Source organism: Pogoniulus pusillus, chromosome 33 (genome assembly GCF_015220805.1).
Source record: "Pogoniulus pusillus isolate bPogPus1 chromosome 33, bPogPus1.pri, whole genome shotgun sequence".
Taxonomy (NCBI): domain Eukaryota; kingdom Metazoa; phylum Chordata; class Aves; order Piciformes; family Lybiidae; genus Pogoniulus; species Pogoniulus pusillus.
The window spans coordinates 15,047,928-15,068,812 of NC_087296.1; the positions used below are offsets into that span (position 1 = coordinate 15,047,928).

Genomic DNA, 20,885 nt, shown 5'->3' on the forward strand with positions numbered 1-20,885 from the left:
AACATCTTTCTTGAATTGAGGGGCCCAGAACTGGACACAGCACTCAAGGTGTGGCCTGACCAGTGCTGAGTACAGGGGCAGAATAACTTCCCTTGTCCTGCTGCCCACACTGTTCCTGCTGCAGGCCAGGATGCCATTGGCTCTCTTGGCCACCTGGGCACACTGCTGGCTCATCTTCAGCTACTATCTATCAGTACCCCCAGGTCCCTTTCCTCCTGACTGCTCTCAGCCACTCTGTCCCCAGCCTATAGTGCTGCTTGGGGTTGTTGTGGCCAAAGTGCAGAACCCTGCACTTGGCCTTGTTAAATGTCATCCCCTTGGCCTCTGCCCACCCATCCAGCCTGGCCAGGTCCCTCTGCAGGGCTCTCCTACCTTCCAACAGATCAACACCTGCTCCTAGCTTGGTGTCATCTGCAAACTTACTGATGCTGGACTCAATCCCCTCATCCAGATCATCAATAAAGATATTGAACAGGACTGGGCCCAGCACTGATCCTTGGGGAACACCACCAGTGACAGCTGCCAACTGGATGTGGCACCATTCACCACCACACTCTGGGCTCTGCCATCCAGCCAGTTCTTGATCCATCACAGAGTGAATCTGTCCAAACCATGAGCTGCCAGCTTGGCCAGGAGCTTCTCATGGCAGACAGTGTCAAAGGCTTTGCTGCAGTCCAAGTAGACTACATCCACAGCCTTCCCCACATTCACCAGGCAGGAACCTGATCATAAAAGGAGATCAGGTTGGTGAGACAGGACCTGCCCCTCCTAAACCCATGCTGGCTGGGCCTGATCCCTTGGCCATCCTGTAGGTGCTGTGTGATGGCACCCAAGATGACCTGTTCCATGCCCTTGCCTGGCACTGAGGTCAGGCTCACAGCTCTGTAGTTTTCTGGCTCCTCCTTACGACCCTTCTTGTGAATGGGTATCCCATTGGCAGCTTCCAGTCTTCAGGGACCTCTGCAGTGAGCCAGGACTGCTGATAAATGATGGAGAGTGGCTTGGCCAGCTCAGCTGCCAGCTCTCCCAGCACCCTAGGGTGGATCCCATCCAGTCCCATGGACTTGTGAGGATCCAAATGACGCAGCAGGTCCCTTACTGCTTCCTCATGGATTAGGGGTACTGGTCCCTGACTCCATCCACCACTTCAGGAGTCCAGCTGTGCTGGAGACAACCTGTCCCACTAGTGAAGATTGAGGCAAAGAAGGTGTTAAGCACCTCTTGCTGCAGCCCAGGCTCTGGTTGCTCTCTGGGCTGCCAGAGCACACTGCTGGCTCATGCTGACCTTCTCACCCACCAGAACCCCCAAGGCCTTTTGTTCAGGGCTGCTCTCAGGCCTGTGTCAGTGGCTTGGGTTGCCCCAACCCAGCTGCAGGACCTTGTACTTGGTCTTGTTGAACCTCATGTGTTTGGCGTGGGCCCAGCTCTGCAGCCTGTGCAGGTCCCTCTGGAAGGATCCTTGCCTCAGCTGTCAGCCTCACCACACAGCTTGGTGCTGAGGCTGCCTCTAAGCCACTGCCCGTGTCCCCGACAGAGGCACTGAACAACACAGTCCCTGTACTGATCCCTGAGGGACTTCACTTGTCTCTGGGCTCCATGTGGGCTCCAGTCTTGAAATATCACTCTGGATACTTTGCTCCCCAGGAGCCAGCAGTGCCCTCATGCACCCCAGCAGGCAGCTGTGTGCTGGGTTGCAGCCAGAGCAGTGTGGGCAGGAAAGGGGATTGTGCCCCTTGGCTCTGCTCAGACCTCACCTCCAACCCTGCCTCCAGTGCTGCTGTCCCCAGCACAAGAAGGACACAGAGCTGTGGAGTGAGGCCAGAGGAGGCCACAAAGATGAGCCCAGGGCTGGAGCAGCTCTGCTGTGAGCTCAGGCTGAGGGAGCTGGGGGGGTGCAGCCTGCAGAGGAGAAGGCTCCAGGGGGACCTCAGAGCTGCTGCCAGTGCCTGAAGGGATCCTGCAGGAAGGCTGCAGAGGGACTTGTGCTGAGGGGGTCTGAGACAGGCCAAGGGGGAATGGTTTGGAGCTGAGGCAGAGCAGGGTTAGAGTGGAGCTGAAGAAAAGGTTCTCCAGTAGGAGGGTGCTTAAACTCTGGCACAGGTTGCCCAGGGAGGCCAGGCTGGATGAGACCTTGGGCAGCTGAATCTAGTGGAGAGGCATCCCTGGGCATGGCAAGGGGTTGGAGTAGTTGGAGTAGATGAACTCTGAGGTCCCTTCCCACCTGAATCATTCTGTGAGTCTGTGAGGAAGAAGGCAGTGAATGCAGTGCAGCTGCAGGCATGCAGCATCTGGCTGACCATGCTCCTGCACAGGGCACTGGGCTGTCTCTGAGCACACAGTCCTACATAGTTTTCACAATGAGAAGAAATCCTAACCTTTATAGAAGTGTTTCTGCAGCCTGCAAGACAAAGAGACATGGGAATGGAAAGGTCAGAACATAGTTTTGCAATGCTTGTCTTGAAACTGTGCCTTGCCCTTGTGTCTTGGATCTTTGGATCAGCAATGTAGCATCCCTGGATGGCTTTAGAGACATAAATCAGGAAAGCAGAGTTCAGTCCACTTGGCTTGATGTGCCCATAAATGCGATGGGACTTCAGCCTTCATCTTAGGCCTCCCTGCCACATACAATGAAGCAGTTTCAGATACACTGCCAGTTGCATTTGCCTCTTTCATCGAGGATTTCTTCTTTCTTTTCTTTAAATTTTAGACATACTTTAAGTGCTAACTCCCCATAAAGAGATCTCAGAAGCTAAGACAACTGCTAATTTGTCATTGAAATTTGAAAGAGTTTAAAATGCAGCTCTCATGCAACAGTTCTCACAGCAGGGACTCAGAAAGAGACCTTCCTTAGCTTCCAGGAAGGTGGAGTATGCAGTGAGCAGAAATGTTCCTCAGCAAGCAGCTTCAGGCTTTTAATCTGGAGCTCCTGGCTTGTTTTATGGCTGCAGAGATGTGGATGAGGACTACAGACCATGCAACAGGAAAGAGTTGCTACAAGGAGCAACCATTGGGAGATCTATGCTGCAAATTGAGGCTCAAGAATCAGCCAGCTTGGAGCTGACTGTCAGAGGCAACCTTGCAGGATAGCACTGGTGTTTGAAAAGTGAGCATATGTGGCAGTTTGGACATGGTCTGCTTGTCAGGGAGGTGCTGGGAAGAAGGGTGATGATCTTAGAGGTCTTTTGCAGCGTTAGTGATTCTGCGTTTCTATGACTCTGCCTGCAGTTCAGTTTGTGCCCTTGCTGCAGGAGCAGGAAGGGTCTCCACACTCTGGCTGCAGTGAGCAGAGACTCCACTCATACACCAGGTGCATTTTACACCTTGTGTTGCTAGTTCCTCTTTGTGCCATGGCCACCTCACAGTCCAGGGTCAGATGAGGTTATCCAAGTAGCTGCTGTTTCCTCCTGCTCTTGCTTGGAAACAGACATCTGGTGGAGATTTTACCAAGGCAAGGAAAAAAGAAGTGTTGCAAGCTCCCTGTTTGCCTCTCTCTCCTGTGACATTCCTTCTGTTTGTTTTCTCTGCAGCTGCTGCCGTGACAATGACAAGCTAAGCCAAAGGACACGTTAAAATGGCTCATCTCTGATGAGTCCCTTTACAGACAAGGCCTGCAGACACGAAGCTGGTGTTGCCTCTTGCTCTCCCTTGCTCTTTGGTGAGGCAGTTTGATCCAGTCTGGGCTGCAGCTGGCAGCTGTGCTGGCAGTAGCCCTCCCTGTCTTCTTCAAAAGCTCCCTCTCCCTCTGTTGAGACGGCCACAGGCAGTCCTTTGGAATTCATTGCACAGGGCTGTCCCCTGTCACCCGTTAGTTACCATGGCACTGAGTGCTGCTGAGCCATCCCCTCCGGACAGACCAAGCGGCAGGCTTCCCAAGGTTTAACCCTGCAGATGCTCTGACACTTAGAACCAGAGAATGGCTTGGGTTGGAAGGCACCTCCAAAGCTCATCCAGTCCGACCCCACTGCAGTCAGCAAGGGCGTCCGCCACTAGATCAGGTAGCTCAGAGCCTTGTCAAGCCTGACCTTCAGTACCTCCAGGGATGGGCCTCAGCCACAGAATCACAGAATTTCTTAAATTGGAAAAGCCCTTCAAGCTCCTCGAGTCCAATCATCAGTTTCACACTGACAGGTCCCTGACCAACCCAAAGCCCTCAGCACAACATCTCAGCGCTATCAATCCCTATGGTTGCAAAGGACCACCAGGAGCATCCAGTCCTACCTTCATCCCAGCAGCCTTCATCACCAGACCACAGCCTCAAGCACCACAGCCACTCTCCTTCTGAACACCTCCAGGGACGGGGACTCCACCACCTCCCTGGGCAGCCTGTGCCAGTGCCTGACCACCTGCTCAGGAAAGAGCTTCCTCCCAACAGCCAACCCAGACCTCCCCTGACACAACTTGAGGCCATTTCCTCCTGTGCTATCATCAGTAACTGGGGAGCAGAGACCAGCTCCAGCCTCACTGCAGCCTCCTGTTAGGTAGCTGCAGAGGGCAATAAGGTCCCCTCTCAGCCTCCTCTTCCCCAGGCTAAACACCCCCAGCTCCCTCAGCAGCTCCTCACAGGCCATGTTTGCCAGAGCTCTCCCCAGCCTCATTGCCCTTCTCTGCCCTGCTCCAGCACCTCAGTGTCCCTCCTGTGCTGTGGTGACCCAAACTGGGCACAGCACTCGAGGTGTGGGCTCAGGAGTGATGAGTACAGGGGCATGAGCACCTTCCCTGCTCCTGCTGCTCACACCACTGCTGATACACACCAGTTCTGATACCACCTCCCAGGGCAACCTGTAGCAGTGTTCCACCTGCCTTCTCGTGCAGAACTTGTTCCTCACATCCAATCTCAGGCTGCTCTGCTCTCATTTCAAACCACTGCCCTCCTCCTGTCCCTGCAGGCAGTCCCTCTGCAGCCTGCCTGTAGCCCCTTCAGGTACTGGCAGGCTGCTACTAGGTCTGCCTGGAGCCTTCTCCTCTCCAGGCTGAACACCCTCAGCTCCCTCAGCCTGTCCTCATAGCATAGGTGCTCCCAGCCCTCTAATCATCTTTGTGGCCTCCTCTGGACCCTCTCCATCAGTTCCATGTCATTCCTATGTTGAGAGCCCCAGAGCTGCACACAGTACTCCAGATGAGGGTCACAATCTGCTCTTCCATCTGCTGGGCATACTCACCCCCTGGTATTCACCAGAAGAGACTTTTCACCTGATTCCCTCAGGGTCCAAACCCAATCCTTTCTGTTTTTCTTACTCCTCACGTCTGCAGTACCTTGACACCTGTCTGTTGGCCAATTTGAGTGCACTCCTCACTGGCAGGTTAATTATTTTCCATGATGGTTAATTATTTTCCACACTTAAGCTGCAGCAACTTAACTATTGGTATTGACACAGAAGGCAATGACAAAACTAGGGGTGTTTCATGACCATCTGTGCATAGGAAAGTAAGTGTTCACGGGTGGTTAGTGGGTGAACAACTCAGAGGTTAGCTCAGGCTGCAGAATATTCTTTCTTTAGTTAAAAAAAAGCAGCTATATTTGTGTCTGTGATGTAGTTATCCATAATTTCCCTTGAATCATCAGCAGAGAGCCTGTTCAGAGTGGCTCACAGGGCAGAAAAAGGAGACTTCTAGTAGAGTTACTCCTAAAATTAAGCAGAAAATTTCTTTCTACTCATAAAAACACGAAGGCAAAAATCAAAGGGTTTATTATTATTAGTTAAAAAAAAACAAAACCAAAGCAACCAAACAAATTCAAAGCTTTTACTTTTCTATGACTTCTATGAGTTTTTTCTGAAGGGAGAAGACATTTGCTTTCTGGCCAGCATGACTGGAAATAAAGCAAAAGAGTTTGCTTTCAACCCTGTGATTAGCAGCATCTGTTAGTTAAAAAATAAATTATCACCATGGAATGGTTTAGACTGGAAGGGACCTCAGAGATCATCTACTCCAACCTCCTCACCATGGGCAGGGACACCTCCTACTAGCCCAGGTTGCCCGAGGCCTCATCCAGCCTGGCCTTGAACACCTCCAGGGAGGAGGCAGCCACAGCCTCCCTGGACAGCCTGTGCCAGAGTTTAAGCACCCTCCTACTGGAAAACCTTTTCCTCAGCTCCACTCTAACCCTGCTCTGCCTCAGCTCCAAACCATTCCCCCTTGGCCCGTCTCAGACCCCCTCAGCACAAGTCCCTCTGCAGCCTTCCTGCAGGATTCCTTCAGGCACTGGCAGCAGCTCTAAGGTCCCCCTGGAGCCTTCTCCTCTGCAGGCTGCACCCCCCAGCTCCCTCAGCCTGAGGTCACAGCAGAGCTGCTCCAGCCCTGGGCTCATCCTTGTGGTCTCCTCTGGCCTCTCTCCAGCAGCTCTGTGTCCTTCTTGTGCTGGTGATGCCAGAGCTGGAGGCAGGATGATAGCAAATGAATAAGCATAATAAATAAATCTAAATGAATTTGTCATAAACAGAGATAAGGTTGTGATAAATAGAAATGAATGAGGTTATTACTTCCACATTCAATTAAAGAACCCCAACAATTTGGCCATGTCACTTCCCATGAGTGGTTTGAAATCATCAATTTTTTTATCTGCACCGTGCAGTCAGTCAGCTGCTCAGCTGGGCAGGGGCTGGAAATGCTGTGCAGTGGAAGGAAGGAGGCTCTGGAGCTTGGCTCTCACAGCTTCTGTTGCCTTTTCCTTTGTGATCAAGTGGAGCAGTGTGGAAGTTCTGCAGACTGCACCGCCCGACAACAGGCAGGTGCAGGCAGCTCTGCAGTAGGCTTCCACCTGCTGTGAGCAGCCAGAGCAGCAGTTATGCACAGGCCATACTTCCACAAGCACAGCTGGAGTGGCAGCCTGACTCTGCAAGCCAGCTGAGAGGAAACAAAACACTTTGACAGAGACCAAAACCACTTCCAAGGGAAGCGTTCCTGTCACTTTTCAGCAAACATGGATTCTGCCAGCAGCTATCCAAGTGCTACTGGGTACATGGACAGTTAGAACAAATTCATCTCCAGAAGCTCTAGGACATCAAACCCATCATCACATCAGAACTGAAAGGCTCAGCCTGTCAGTGCGCGTAGCTACGCACATCTAGCGAGCGAAGGAATGACGAAGGATATACTTTAAGCAACTTTAAGCTTAAGCACACTTAGAGAGTCTTGATGCTACTGAACACTGAAGGGTCTGGGCAGAAGGGCTGGGGAGCCCAGCTGAGGGCCCTGGGGTTGTTCAGCTGAGAGCAGAGCTCATTGCTCTCTGTAGCACCCTGAGAGGAAGCTGCAGTGAGGTGGGGGTTGGGCTCTGCTCCCTAGTTTCAGGTGACAGAAGGAGAGGAAATGTCCTGGAATTGTGCCAGGGGAGGGTTAGATTGGAGATGAGGAAGAATTTGTTTGCTGCAAGCGTGGTCAGGGATTGGCACAGGCTGCCCAGGGAGGTGGTGGAGTCCCCATCCCCCACAGGTGTCCAAGAAACCTGTGGCCATGGTGCTTAGGAATATGGTTCAGTGTCAAGGCTCCAGTGCTGGGTCAAGGGTTGGACTGTGTTATCTTGGAGGCTTCTTCCAACCAGATGTATTCTGTGATTCTGTGGCTCCCACATCATCCACAGACACTGTGTCTGCCCACACAGAAGGAGACTCAGGAGTGTATCCAAACACGAATCACACACTAAAGCACCTTCTGGCGTGGTGGTCACCCCAGATGACATAGGCCCAAAGGAAATGACCTCAAGCTGTGCTGGGGCAGGTTTACACTGGGTATCAGGAAAAAAAACTTCATTGAAAAGGTTGTCAGGCATTGGAACAGGCTGCCCAAGGCAGTCATGGAGCCCCCATAGAGGTGTTTCAAAGCCGTGTAAATGAGGTGCTGAGGAATATGGTTTAGTGGTGACCTGGCAGTGCTGGGTAACTGCTGGATCTGAAATGTCTGTTGCAACCAACACCTTTCTATAAATGGCCTTGGGAAGGGTCCTGAAGCCGCCTGCCGAGCTCCCGCTCCGATGTGCGGGCACCCCGCTGGCGTCGCTGCCTCGGGCGGCAGTTTCGCGGGGACTCGGGGGATGGGAGGGGAAACCCAGCCCTGGAAGGGGCAAAGGCTGCAGGCTAGAAGAGCAGCACCTTCAGGCTGCGGAGGCAGAAGCCCTGACAAGCAGGGCTCGGGGTGCGAACGCCGCAGAGGCCGCCTGCCTCCAGCCGTCGGGCCCGGGTCAGCCTCGGGGCCGGCCGCGCCGCCGCTCCCGCCCAGCTTCCCGCGGGGCTTTGGCAGTGGAAACTTTGTCCGCGCTCCCTCGTAAACACGGCGCCGGCCGCCAGCGCCGCTTCGGAGGTGCCTGCTGTCGGAGCGGGCTGCCCGCCGCCGCCCTGCCCGCAGCGACACCCACCTGCAGGGGACGGCGGGCGGCCGAGCGGGACGCGGGCGGGCGCGGCCCGTCTGCTCCCTTGCCCGAGCGGCGGCCGCGGGGGTGCCGGAGGGGCAAGCGGAGCGCCGGCTGCCGGGCGGGGCGGGGCCGGGCCGCCGCGTTATTAATAGCCGTGTCCGCGGCGGGTGGAGGGCAGAGCTGCGGGGACCATGCAGGGCAACGGGCAGCAAGCGGCGGCAAAGGGCTGCGAGGATCACCGTGGCGGCATTGAGGCGGCTGACGGCGGGCTGCAGGCTGCGGCCGTGCCCATGCTCCCGGCCATGGAGGTGGCCGAGGAGCAGGAGAAAGCTCCAGGCGGAAAGAGCAAGGATCCCAACACCTACAAAGTGCTCTCCCTGGTAAGGGCCGGGGCTCCGCGGGCGTGCGGCCGCCCCCGGGGCTGCCCTAGCCGGCGGCTGCGTGAGGAGGCGGCGCGGCTGAGGGCAGGTGGTTCTCCAGCGGGGCTGCGGCGGTACGAGCCTCTCCCCAGCCCCCCGGGGACCGCAGCGCAGCCCGTGGCAGTGTCTTCGGAACCAACCCCCGAGCATCTCCCGCCGGTCTGGAGCGGCTTCGGGAGTCCCGCAGCTCGCCGGGCCGCTGCCGCCTCTCGCCTTCCCGCGTCGGGAACGGCGCTGGGCAGCGCGGAGCGCCTGCGCCGCTGCTGTGGCTCGGAGCAGCCTCTGGGGCGGAGGGCTGGGGGCCTCCTCCCGCTGTTTGTGCGCTCTGCTGCCGGCGCGGGGTGCAGTCCGCCGGGCGCCGTCTCCCTGCCAGCGGTGCGAGCCGTTTGGGTGGGGGCACCCCGGGGAAACCGGACAGGTGAGAAGAGGGAAGTAAGGCTCGGAAAAATAGAGAGTTAAAGGGCCTAAAGGATGAAGGAAACGCCAGAACTTGGCTCTCGCTGAGTTTGAAGCACTGTAGAGGGAAGGTTTGTTGCCAGGTGCTGCTGGCGCCGCTCTCCGCCGCGGCGCGCAGCTGGGCTGGGGTTAGCAGGTAAGTCACTCTCCACTTGTAACCAGGCTGCTCTATGGTAATTATCCTGCTGCAGAGATGGGAAAATGAACACCTTCCAGACTGCCTGGGGTGATCATTATGAGGCTAAAACCGTTATCAAGCTGCAATAACTGTGTCATTCTTGTGAGGAAACTCAGTGGAACTGCAGCAGGCTTCACTGTGTGGGTCTAGAAGCTGCCCTCTTCAGTGGGGCAAACCCCGGGGGTGGAGACGCTTCCCCAGACTCACCTGCAGCCTTGCCGTCAGGTCACTGCCTCAAGTGAAGTGTCCCAATGGCTCCGTGTGGGTCCTGCTTTCCGACTGAATGGCTGCTAGGCTGCACTGGAGACACTGAGGGCCTGGAAAGTGTCCAGAGAAGAGCAACCTGGGGAAGGGTCTATAGAACAGGGCTGGGGAGGAGCAGCTGAGGGAGCTGGGGGTGTGCAGTGTGGAGAAGAGGAGGCTGAGGGCAGAGCTCATTGCTCTCTATGGTACCCTGAGAGGAGGCTGCAGTGAGGTAGGGGTTAGGCTCTGCTCCCTAAGATCAGGTGATAGAAGAATCATAGAATCAACCATGCTGAAAGACCTCCAAGCTCATCCAGCCCAACCTAGCACCCAGCCCTGGCCAGTCAACCAGACCATGGCACTAAGTGCCCCAGCCAGGCTTTTCTTGAACACCTCCAGCCACGGCCACTCCACCACCTCCCTGGGCAGCCCATTCCAATGCCAATCACTCTCTCTGACAACAACTTCCTCCTAACATCCAGCCTAAACCTGCCCTGGCACAGCTTGAGGCTGTGTCCCCTTGTTCTGTTGCTGCTTGCCTGGCAGCAGAGCCCAACCCCACCTGGCTACAGCCTCCCTGCAGGCAGCAATGAGCTCTGCCCTGAGCCTCCTCTGCTGCAGGCTGCACCCCCCCAGCTCCCTCAGCCTCTCCTCACAGGGCTGCGCTCCAGGCCCCTCCCCAGCCTTGCTGCCCTTCTCTGGGCACCTTCCAGCACCTCAACATCTCTCTTGAGCTGAGGAGCCCAGAACTGGACACAGCACTCCAGGTGTGGCCTGAGCAATGTTGAGTACAGGGGCAGAAGAACCTCCCTTGTCCCAATGGCCTCACTGTCCTCATCCAGGCCAGGATGCCATTGGCTCTCTTGGCCACCTGGGCACACTGCTGGCTCATGTTCAAGCTACTCTCTACCAGCACCTCCAGGTGCTTTCCAGCCACTCTGTCCCCAGCCTGTAGTGCTGCTTGGAGTTGTTGTGGTCGAAGTGTAGAACCCTGCACTTGGCCTTGCTCAGTCTCTTCCCATTGGCCTCTGCCCACCCATCCAGCCTGGTCAGGTCCCTCTGCAGGGCTCTCCTACCTTCCAACAGATCAACACCTGCTCCTAGCTTGGTGTCCTCTGGAGAAGGAGAGGAAATGTCCTGAAATTGTGCCAGGGGAGGGTTACGTTGGAGGTGAGGAAAAATAGCTCTGCTGCCAGGATGGTCAGGGATTGGCACAGGCTGCCCAGGGAGGTGGTGGGGTCCCCATCCTGTTCAGGAAAGATGTGGCCATGGCACCCAAACTATTCTGTGATTTTAAGGAAACCATGAAAGGGTCCATGATGGTTGCCATAAAGAAGTTGTTTTGGAAGCTCTTGTGATACGAAGTCACCTTAAAGGTACTGCTTTGTGGCTTGCTTCATTATTTTGTTGTCTTCTGGGGAGGTTGAGTTCTGCCATAAAAGCCTTTTGCAGTTGGATAGTGAAAACAGCTCCGCTTCTTTCAGGCTTAGAAACAAGTACTAACAGTGGGAAATAACATTGCAAACCAAAAGTTTTTGCTCTGAGCTCTTCCGTCTCTACAATGAGATGGAAAACAATGAGAAATGCATAGCCACTTAAAGACTGGAGTTCAGAGAGTCACAGATGTGTTTTGGTTGGAAAAGGCCTCAAAGCTCATCCAGTCCAACCAGCAGCCCAGCACCACCATGGCCACTAAACCATGTCCCCAGGTGCCGTGGCCTCAGGTTTCTTGAACACCTCCAGGGATGGGGACTCCATCACCTCCCTGGGCAGCCTGTGCCAATCCCTGACCACTCTTGCAGCAAAGACATTTTTCCTCTTCTCCAACCTAAACCTGCCCATGTGTATGTTATAGCGTTTGCAGGTAATCCTTCTCGTGAATGAAGTCCTTATTTTCCTAACCCTCTTCCCTCAGAATTGACAGAAGGTTCATCCTGTGCTCCCTGAAGTGTCAGGAGTGAAATAGATGTCATCTGGACAGGCATAACTGAAGCCTTCTGAATAGGAAGGACCAGGCAATATTGTCCTGCTGTTGCAGGCACTCAGATAATGTAGGCTGCTCTGAGGGGCATTTGATAGTGATTTGAAAACAAATTTGTATTTAACCTAAGAAACTTGTTTGGTGTGAGGGTGCTGGAGGCCTGGAGCAGGCTGCCCAGAGAGGGTGTGGAGTGCTTCTCCGGAGGCTTTCAAGCCCCACCTGGATGTGTTGCTGGGTGTTCCTGCTGTGGCAGGGGGGCTGGACCACCCCCACTGTTCTGTGATTGTCCCTCAGAGCAGCTCTCCTCCTCTGGAGGTCCCTTCCAGCGCCTAACCTTCTGTGCTTTGTAACCCGTGGCTGATGCCATCTGGCCATTGTAAGCCGTGGCTGCAGACAGGAGCGAGCAGCCCTGCGTGGTTGGTACTTTGGGCTGGTGAGGCTGAGCTGCGAGTGTGAGCAGAACGCAGCGGCTGCCTGCGCTGTGTGCAGCCCTGCTTCCCTCGGCAGAGTCGATGGCAGTGCCTGCCTCCAGGGAGGTATTTCATAGAAGCTGCAGAGTGCCTTTCTGGTGATTACTGAATCTTGCCTTCCTTTTTTGGGCTGGGCTGGGGAGCACAGCCTTGCTTGCATTCCCCTCTGCCTGCCCGTGTGCCTGCCACCCACAGGTGTCTGGAGAATTTCTGAAGGCCAGCTCAGTCTTCTCAGCTTCTTTCCATGAGCCAACCTTACCTACACAGCATTCAGACTCCCCCCATGGTTTTGTTGGTTGCCTCAGAAGCCTCTGTGTCACAGGTGGTACTTGGTTAACTGCCTCTGTGGTGGCTGAGGGAGGATGTAGGTAGGCAAGGAAGTGGTAGAGTCACCTCCCCTTCTAGTGGTGCCTGTTGTGGCGGGCTTAGTTTTAAGTTCAGCAGGAGGTTTTCATTCCGTGCAGGCCACTTTTCTGTTGCTGCTGTCCAGGGAGGGGTCCACAGATGGTGGAACAGGCCCACAGGGATTTACAAACACACAAAACATCCATTTGGCAGAGCCCTGCAAGCTCATGCAGTCCAACCCTCACCCAGCACTGCAGGGTCAACACCAAACCATGTCCCTGAGCACCAGCTCCACGCTGCTGGAACACCCCCAGGGATGGGCACTGCAGCACTGCCCTGGGCAGCCTGTGCCAAGGTTTGAGAACCCTTCCAGTGCGGAAATACTTCCTGAGCCTCCCCTGGGGCAGCTTGGAACCATTGCCTCTGCTTCTGTCTCTTGCCACCAAGCAGCAGAGGCTGCTCCCTCCTTGCTGCAGCCTGCCTGCAGGGAGCTGCAGAGAGCAATGAGCTCTGCCCTCAGCCTCCTCTTCTGCACCTGCACACCCCCAGCCCCCTGAGCCCCTCCTCACCCCCAGCTGCTCCAGGCCCTTCTCCAGCCTCACTGCCCTTCTCTGGACAGGCTGCAGCCCCTCAGTGTCCTTCCTGCAGTGAGGGGCCCAGAGCTGAGCACAGCACTTGAGGGGTGGCCTCGCAGTCCTTGGGACCCATGGTGCTGCCCTAAGGCAATACCCAGCTTGGAGTGTGAGGGCTTGGTTAGCAGGGACCCTTTAGCCAGCTGTGTCACTTTGCAGGCTGTAAGTAATGCCCTGTCAGTGTGAGTGTGTGCCCTTGCCCACCGGCGTGTCCCGAGCTGTGCCAGCTCTGCAGGCTGCCCTGCTGGCCTCAGCCGATCGCTGAGCCTGCTGCTGCCCTGGCCAAGCTGAGCCCTGGCTCGGTGCGAGGTTGCCAGCTTGCCGGCGGATCCTGAGCACTGCCTTTGTACAGTTCATTCGTTCCTGTCAGGTAACATTTTCCATCTGTGCCTAACCCAGACATTGAAAGAAAAAGGAAGAAACCCAAGAGAGTTGTGTTAGTTGTGGTGGCAGTTTCAGGGTTCGTTGGCCAGAGCTGGCAAACTCCTTTGGACCCACACCTTAGTGAGGAATGTCTGAAGGAGCTTTTGCAAGTTCGGGATTCCTGCTTGGGGAAACAATGGCAGAGCTGCAGGTGAGGTGCAGGCTGAGCCCCTGCAGGTGTGTTAGCCTCCTCTGGAGAGAAGTGCATTGTGAAGTAAAGAAGAGCTGCGGGGGTGCACTTACACCTTGCTAACCTGGGGCTGCTCTGCCGCTGGGGTGGGCCCAGCCCTTTTTTGGGAGCAGTGTTTTCTGCACCTGCCAAGCACTGAACGCTGCTCTGAAGTGCTCTTTCCTCAGTTGCCTTCTGCGGTGCACTGAGGTCAGCCTGAGCTGCACAATGCTGTGAACTGAACTGCTTTATACTAAGTGTAATCCTTAAGTGCTCCCAGCAAGCTGCTGGGTGTGTTCCAGCTGGTTCCAGATGCAGTCAGACGCAGTCAGGGGTAAGTGGTTGCTCTCCTGGAGGTTTTAGTTACTTTCCCTTTTGGGCAGTTAGTGAACTGAGGGTGAGTGTGTGGGCAGGTGATGCCCTGTGAGCTGAAGGCAGTGAAGGATGCTGTGATAACAAAGATGGCATCCTTGGGAGCCTCTGCACAGGCCCTGGTTGTCCTTTCACCTAGCAGTGGCAGTCAGGTGTGCTGGCTTGGATCCAGGGACTGGGAAACCAAGAGAAGATTCTGTTTGATGTGGGATTTTTTTCCTATTCTCAGCACTTTTTGGATCCCAGCTGAAATGCTGTGTCCAGGCTGGAGCTCTTCACTACAAGAAAGATGGGTTCAGCTGGAGCAAGTTCAGCAGTGTGCCAAGATGGTTTGGGACTGGAGCTCTTGCCCTGTGAGGAGAGGCTGAGGCACCTGGGTTTTCCTGGCCTGGGGAAGAGATGGCTTGGGCAAGGAACAGCTGACAGCAGCCTTCCCTGTCTCTGATGTCAGCAGGAAGATGCCCCTTTGGCATATGTAGGCTTGTCCCTGCAGTAGTAGTGCTACTTCAGCGTCAGCAGGCAGTCTCCAAAGCCTCAACCACTTTCAGTTCTCAGGCAGCTGTGGCTTTCCCTGCACCTGCGCCTACCATTCTGCTCCCAGGCCTTCTAGTTCCTGCAGCAGGCTTTGCTTGAAAACATAAGACTTGTGGATTCTCTTGCAGAGAAATTTGAGTCCCCATCCCTGGAGGTGTTTAAAAGGCAAAGATGTGGTGTTGAGGGACATGATTCAGCACCAGGCTTGATAGAGTTAGAGATGGTTAAACTCAACGGTCTTAAAGGGCTTTGGCAACCAGAGCAATTCTTGTTTGCTGGGTTGGTTGTTGGGGTTTTCCTGCTGTTTTGGTTTCTCCTTCCTCTATAGAGATGAAGGTGTGGGAAGAATCCTTGCTTCTGCAGGTGCCTGCCAGAGTGCAGCTCTGTCTGGTTATGGTGTGGTTGCTGATGGGTCCCTCATAAGTGTGTTTGAATGTGCCCAAACCTTTCTACTGGTTAGGAATTTTTGTTAAATAATGCCTTTCTGTTATTCCTCCTGCAGAAAAGATGCAAAATAGCAACTTAATGCTTTTCTTTGGTATACTTGTCATCATAATCCTGCTTTCTCTTCCTCATCTGCTGTAGGAGAAGGTGGGAAGCAGTGAGAGAGCAAATGGGAAATGAGTTGGAGTTGTTGAGAAAGCAATGTGGAGGCCCAGAGCCCTCACCAGCCTGTTGTGCTCACAGCTTTGGGCTCCCAAGGGCTGTGATGAACTGCTATCGTGCTGCTGCAGTGTGACCTCAATGCCTGGGGAAGGACTGCATAGGAAGTGGGTTCCTAACTCATGGATTTTCCCTTTGTGCTCATCCTACAGGCTTGGGAAGTAACTCATGTGAGGAGGGGCAAGACTGTGTCAGGAAGGTGTTTGTGGCCAAACCTTGTGGTTTGGAATGTAGCTATTGAGTGCAGCTCACTGGAGTGGCTCTTTCTGTGGGTGTCAGTTCGGAAGCACTGGATTCAAGAGCTGTACCTGCAGCCTTGGCTTGGGACACCTGGGCACCACCTTTGGTCTTCTAATCTTTCTTTGTCTGCAGCAACTAATCTCCCTGCAGCCTGCTTCATGCTGTTCTGCTTTGTGCCTTGCCTTTTCTCCCTGGGTGAGGAGGGAATAGCAGTCCTTGCTGGAGTGATGTGCTCCTGTGAACGCTGGATTGAGCTCAGCTGGGACTTGTGTACCCCAAGGAACTCCACCTGGCTTAACAGCAAAACGAGTGACTGTCAGGTGATGTCATTTTTTAGCATCATTCCTTGGTGAAATAAGTAAAAACTGTCAGTGGAGAGATTATTACAGTTTAGGCTTTGAAGTGGTTTTGGTTCGGAAATGCTAAAGCAGCTCTTGGCCACTCTCCAATCCTTTAATGTTTTCTAGGAACCTCTTGCCATGTCAGGAAGCAAGGCTGCTTTACTGGAAGTGTCGTGCCTGGCTGCCTCCAGCTCCAGTCCTGGCTTCTCTGCAGCTGAAGCCACAATAAAAACTGGTGTTTGACAGAAGATCTTTCCTTTTTTTCATGCCAGTTGATCTCCTTAAAATGCATCTCAGGCAATTAGTAGTGCCTGAAAGAAATACAATAGAATTGTTTCAGTTGGAAAAGACCTGCTGAGAGGGTCCCGAGGAGGCCACAAAGGTGCTCAGAGGGCTGGAGAACCTCTTGTCTGTGGGGACAGGCTGGGAGAGTTGGGGCTGTTGAGGCTGGGGAAGAGAAGGCTCCAGGGAGACCTCACAGCAGCATTTCAATATCTGAGAGGAACCTGTTGAGGGACTGTCCAGAAGGGGCTGAGGGCAATGGTTTGGGACTGCAGCAGGGCAGACTTAGGTTGCGCACCAGGAGGAAGTTGTGCACCATGAGAATGTGAAATACTGGCACAGGTTGCCCAGGGCTGTGGTTGAGGCCCCGTCCCTGGAGACATTGAAGGTCAAAGTTACTGTGTCCCTGTGCAGCCTGCTCTGGTTGGAGATGTCCCTGCTGAGTGCAGGGGGGTTGGACAAGAGGGTCCCTTCCAGCCCTGTGCCTGTTGATTGCAGAGGATGAGACTGCTCAGCTACTGAAGTGATGTTTTGCCTCAGGCTCTTTTCCTTCTTCCTGTTTTTGATGAAGGCTGCCCAGAAGGGAAGGCAGGGAGCAGTGTACTTAGGTTTGCATCCCCTGTGTCTGGCGTGGGACAGCCCTTCTGGCAGTAGTGCTCCCATCACGGGGAGGTTCTGCACAGTGAGAGTGGTAAAAGACTCAAACAGGTTGTTCAGAGATGCGGTGAAGGCCCCATCCCTGGAGACATTGAAGCTCCAACTTGATGTGCCCTTGGGAAGCCTGATGCAGTTGGAGGTGTCCCTGCTGACTCCAAGGTGGGTGGTGGGTGGACAAGATGATCTTTGAGGGTCCCTTCCAACCTGATGTGTTCTGTGATTCTGCTTTCAGCATAGACACAGCAGTGTGGAGTTCAGGACAAGACATTCCTCTGTGGCTGAGCTGGAGCATTTCAGCCATCTGGGAGGCTTTGGTCATCAGTCAGAGTCCAGTGTGTGAGGGCTTCTGGGACTCCAGCATGAATGCAGAGCTTGGACCAGGCTGAACTATACCCAGGTGTATCAGTTGTGTGCTTCTGGCAATACTGCTGCCTTCTTGGCTGCCTGGAAGCAGCTAGGTTGTGCCTAGGAGCTGGAGTGGATTCCTGTGCAGGTGGATTAGGATGTGGTGGGCCAGGACCAGCAGTTTGGTCTGTTCAAGCCAAAGCAGTGAGTGATGTGGGGCATGATTAGTGTTATGTCTGCTCAGACTGCCTGCAGGGCAGCTTTGACTTGGTCCATACCTCAGGGGTTTCCTTACCTTGGGTTTTTCAGTTAGAGTCTGACAGCAGGTGAGGGCAATAGGAATGGTGGTGCTGAAAGAGAAGAGAAAACTATCCAGGCATGACCACAGGGCAGCCAGAGGCAGTGGGCTCAGTGAAAAGGGGTGGTAGCCTCAGCATACCAGAGCAGGGTAAGCACAGCAGGTTTGGGGGTGCTAAGCAGCTTCAGCCACAGTTGAGGCTGCTAGATGAAGAGATGGCCAATGAAGGAGGGAAGAGAAGAGTGCTTGACCAGAAGGAACATCAGTGCATTGTGGCTGTAACAGCTCAGGCAGGGGACAGAGGCAAGAGCTGGGTGAAATAGTGAGGAGTGACTCTGCTGAGTCTGGCTGAGGGTTTCCCAAACAGTGCTATCATCAACTGAGTGTGGTTTGGGCTGGACACCACCTCCCTGTGGTTCTGCAAGGCTCTAGGTGCTAAACCAAGGGACACTGAATCGTTCCAGTGGATAGAGTTTCTGTAGGGATAGTTACCAGCTTCAGTTCAGCACACCTTAGCCACTGTGCTCAGACTGCTAGATCTGAGGCAAGGCCAAAGACACACAAATTATGCAGTGCTTCCTTCCAGCTCCTGCTTGTCGTATTTTCCCTTGGCATTCTTGCAGCAGTATCAGTAGAGCTTCACAAGGAGTGAATTGTTCTTCTTGACTTACTATGGAAGACACATTTCTGCTGCTTTCAACTGGGAGGAGTGGTGGAACGAATCAGAGGCTTTGAAAACATGAAAGGGTTGCAAAGTTTCACACTAGGCCACTGATACTAGACATGAATTCCTTGGCAAACATAGAGTCATGGCATCACAGCAGGGTTTGGCTTGGAAGAAACCTTAAAATCACTCAGTTCCAGTCCCCCTGCCATGGGCAGGGACACCTCACCAGACCAGGTTGCTCAAGGCCTCATGCAGCCTGTTCTGGAATACCTCCAGGGAAGGGACATCATCTCTTGTGAGGCCAGGCTGAGGAGCTGGGGCTGGGAGCTGGCAGCAGAGCAGCCTGAGGGCTGCCCTCAGTGCTGTGCTACAGATGTGCAGAGCAGTGTCGGGAGGATGCAGCCAGGCTCTGCCCAGGGGTGGCCAAGGGCAGCACAAGGGGCACTGGGTGCCAGCTGGAGCAGAGGAGGTGCCACAGGAACAGGAAGGGAGCCTTTGTCAGTGTGAGGGTGCTGGAGGCCTGGAGCAGGCTGCCCAGAGAGGCTGTGGAGTCTCCTGCCCTGGAGAGAAGCAGTACCTGTCTGGGTGTGCTGCTGGGTGCCCTGCCCTGGGTGCCCCTGCTCTGGCAGGGGGTTGGGCTGGAAGATCCCTGGAGGTCCCTTCCAGCCCCTAACATTCTGTGATTCTGCAGTCCACAGCCTGCCTGGGCAGCCTGTCCACTGTCTTCCCACCAACACCCTCAAGAATGTTTTCCTCATCTCCAGTTTCAATCTCCCCTCTCCCAGCTGGAAGCTGTCCTGCCTCTCGTCCTGGCACTACAAGCCCTTGTCAGAACTCAGCCCTGTGGCTGCACCCTGGGCACTGCATGAACACCAGGTTTAGAGGAGGTTCTGACAGAGTTACTTGCCCACAGTGTCCCACTGGGATGAGGCAGCAGTGTCGTTAGGAGTTTTAGAGCCATCCATATTGGAGTGTTTTGAATACAGGCCAGGAAATCCCTCTGCACACACTGAAAGTCAGCAAACCAAACCACTGTTCTGCATGGGTACTGCACAGGACACCTGTGTAAAATGTTGCCTTGCAGGGTGCTTGCCAGATAGGGAGTTTCACTGCCAGTGGGATGTGGCAGAGGGCAAAGGGAAGCAGAGCAAGTGACTTTTGGCAAGTGGCTGCTGTGGCACCGTTGCCTGTGCAGTAAGCTGGCTGAGGAGAAAAGGGAAGTAATGAAGCCATGAAAAGAGTGTGGCCAGCAGGTCTTGGGAGGGTCTCCTGCCCTAGTGAGGCCACAGCAGGAGTACTGCATCCATTTCTGGGCTCCTCCGTTCAAGAGGGACAGGGATAGGCTAGAGAGTGTCCAGGGGAGGCTATTAGGATGCTGAAGGGCCTGGCTGGTGAGGAGGAGAGGCTGAGCTGAGGATGCTGAAGGGCTGCAGCTGTGTGATGAGGAGAAGCTGAGAGCCCTGGGGCTGAGTAGCCTGGAGAGGAGACTGCTAAGAGGGGATCTGAGCAATGGTTACAAGTAGCTGAAAGGCAGGGGTCAAGAGGATGGGGCCAGGCTCTGTGCAGTGGTGGTCAGTGACAGGACAAGGGACAGTGGGCCCAGACTGGAACACAGGAGGCTCCACCTAAACATGAGGAGGAACTTCCTGGCTGAGAATTATGAAGCAGCTCTGGAGCAGGCTGCCCAGAGAGGTTGTGGAGTCCCCTCTGGAGTTATGCCAAACCCACCTGCACACATTCCATACAGCCTGATCTCGGTGAACCTATTTTAGCAGAGGGTTGACCTTGATCTCCAGAGGTCCCTTCCATCCCCTGCCATTCTGTGATGATGAAAGATGCACTCTCTGCAGCTCTGAAGGAGGCAGGGCCTGAGCTTTGGCTGGGTTCTGCCCTGCAGTGACAGACTCGCCGCCCACAGAAAGGCCTTCTGACACGTGGCACCCTTTGGATCCCAGTTGCTGCTCCCAGCTGAGTTTTTTGTTGTCCATGGAATAACAAAAGATGAAGTTTTAATAGCTGCTGGTGTGGAAGTCACTAACTGAACCCAGCCACTGTCTTCTGCTGTGCTGTCTCCTGTCACGATCAAGTGCGGCACTTCTTGAGTCCCCTCCTGGCTGAATTCAGTTTCCATGCTATAAGGCATCAGCACCAACACTTGATAGTCTGCCTCTTGTTTTCTGAGGGTGCATGTTCAGAGAGTGCAGAGGTCTCTGCCAGCCCTGGCCTTTGTTTTGGGAAAATGGCCAAGGGATTTAGAACTAAAGCTGTGCCTGTGGTTGGGATCTGTGTGCTTAGTCAAGACCTGTACTGAACAGCTTTGGAACCTGATTTGTCTGAGCATCTTCCCATACCACTTCGTGGTTCTGTGACTTTTGGCCCTCCTTGCATTCTCACCATGCTTTACAGTGTGTCATAGACCCGTTGGTGTTGGGAGAGACCTCTGAGCCCATCCAGTGCAGCCACTCCCCCAGACTCACAACCCCACCACTGCTGCTAACCACTGCCACCAAACCACCTCCCTCAGCATCACATCCATGCAGCTCTGAAACCCCTCTGGGGTGGGGACTCAGACACCTCCCTGGCAGTCTATGCCAGTGCCTGAGAACCCTTGCTGGGGAGAAATTGTTCCTAATCTCCTACCTGAGCCTCCCCTGGCACAGCTTGAGGCTGCTTGCTCCTGTGCTGTCAGTTGCTGCATGTGAGAAGAGACCAACCCTCACTTGACTTCAACCTCCCCTCAGCCTCCTGCTCTCCAGACAAAACGCCCCCAGCTCCCTCAGCTGCTGCTCCCTCAGCTGCTGCTCCCCAGCCCTATGTTCCAGA

At 54.5% G+C, this 20,885-nt stretch overlaps 1 protein-coding gene across 3 annotated transcripts in view; it reads left to right on the forward strand.

Moving 5' to 3' along the window:
- The first annotated feature begins 8,527 nt into the window (after window positions 1–8,527).
- Window positions 8,528–20,885, forward strand: part of ENPP1 (ectonucleotide pyrophosphatase/phosphodiesterase 1) — an 86,310-nt gene continuing 73,952 nt past the window's right edge. For all 3 annotated transcript variants that reach the window (XM_064170037.1, XM_064170038.1, XM_064170039.1), the window contains exon 1: window positions 8,528–8,727. In XM_064170037.1, the coding sequence (XP_064026107.1) occupies window positions 8,539–8,727 (189 nt within the window). In that variant the 5' untranslated portion in view covers window positions 8,528–8,538. The remainder of the gene's footprint in view (window positions 8,728–20,885) is intronic.